At 36.2% G+C, this 1,498-nt stretch overlaps 1 protein-coding gene across 1 annotated transcript in view; it reads right to left on the reverse strand.

The window, feature by feature from the left end:
• The window catches only part of STXBP3 (syntaxin binding protein 3), a 58,753-nt gene that overhangs the window by 19,065 nt on the left and 38,190 nt on the right, over positions 1–1,498 (reverse strand). Inside the window, exons 8-9 of the mRNA XM_012648502.1 lie at positions 1,388–1,494; positions 632–724 (exon numbers count right to left, since the gene is read on the reverse strand). Of these exons, the coding sequence (XP_012503956.1) occupies positions 632–724; positions 1,388–1,494 (200 nt within the window). The remainder of the gene's footprint in view (positions 1–631; positions 725–1,387; positions 1,495–1,498) is intronic.

A 1,498-nucleotide genomic window follows, 5' to 3' on the forward strand; every position in this document is an offset into this window, starting at 1 on the left:
TGAACTTTCATTCAAACAAATTATATATATTTATGCTACATTATAGTTATTTAAAATAATAGTGTTTTTCATAAAGCATATGTGTGCTTATTTTTATTTATTTATTTTGAGACAGTGGTGAGTTTGTCTGAGGTCTTCAAGAAAAGAATCTTCAAGAGATTCTTCTTCGACACCCCACATATGGCCTTTGTTGGTGAAGTTTCTAAACACTGCAGAAAATTCCTGCCCAATAGATACGCTCAGACTGACAGATAAACACAGAAAGAGTAAAGAACACCCTACAGAGGGCACTCAGGTACGAGAAAAAATTGAAGGCCAGGCCTGGTGGCTCACTCCGCCTGTAATCCTAGCCCTCTGGGAGGCCGAGGTGGGAGGATCACTTGAGCTCAGGAGTTTGAGACCACCCCGAGTAGGAGGAGCGAGACTCCATCTCTACCGAAAAACAGAAAAATTAGCCGGGCATGGTGGTGCATGCCTATAGTCCCAGTTGCTCAGCAGGCTGAGGAAGAAGGATCACTTGAGCCTAGGAGCTTGAGGTTGCTGTCAACTATGATGCCACTGCACTCTAGTCCAGGCGACCGTGAGACGCTGTGGGGAGGAAGGGAGGGAGGAAGAATCGAATGATTTTTACCTCCATAATATCTTTGATAAAAGGCGTCCATCGAGAGAGCTGAAAAGTTTCCTCTGTGGACCGATCCTTTCGTGTTGGTTTGCCTTGTTGAGACTAATATAATCAGAGGAAAAAAATTAAAAACCAGTGATTTTATTCAGTAATATAATACTTGGTTTCCTAACAAAGATATTTAATTTACCAGCAAGTACTACTATATGGTATTTGACTAAAACTAAGAGTGGAAATAACTACTTAAAAAAATCTGAATAGGTGTAGTCACATCACTGAACAGTATTTTGTGCTTTAATGTTAAAATTTATAATTGCATCAGAAATAGTTTATTCAAATAAGAGTATTATAAAACTTGATGGCAAAGAGTGAGATTCTAAATAGAGTTCTTTCAAATTTGACTTTGAGCCTAAATCTTTTTAAGCAAGAGAACATATAATTATTTTCTGTACCATATTATAGTTAAAGGCTAAATGTTTAACTAAAATATGACAATTGCTATAAATGAACCATAAAGAGAAAAGCATAAGTAGTAAATTACAACAGAAGCCTTAAAATACAAATTCACCAGAAAAGTATATTTGCCCAAATTACTCACATGTGGAAAAGTCAAGAAAATGAAATTTTTAATTGCTTATTTAATCAAAAGCTACAGAGTGAAGTTAAAAAGACTGTCCACATGGATTCCCACATGAGAAAACATAGTTAATGCAAACAACCACACGTGCATATATATAAGTATTTACACAATATAAGATTTCTTACTTGGGGAACAATGGGAACACCAAGGTAACTCCAGTTACGAATCATGTCACTTTCATTTTCTATCTTTACATTCTGGATCAACCTGTCCAAATTTTCTTCTGTAGTTCCTTA

This window comes from Propithecus coquereli, unplaced genomic scaffold (assembly GCF_000956105.1).
Source record: "Propithecus coquereli isolate 6110/MARCELLA unplaced genomic scaffold, Pcoq_1.0 Scaffold289, whole genome shotgun sequence".
Classification (NCBI taxonomy): domain Eukaryota; kingdom Metazoa; phylum Chordata; class Mammalia; order Primates; family Indriidae; genus Propithecus; species Propithecus coquereli.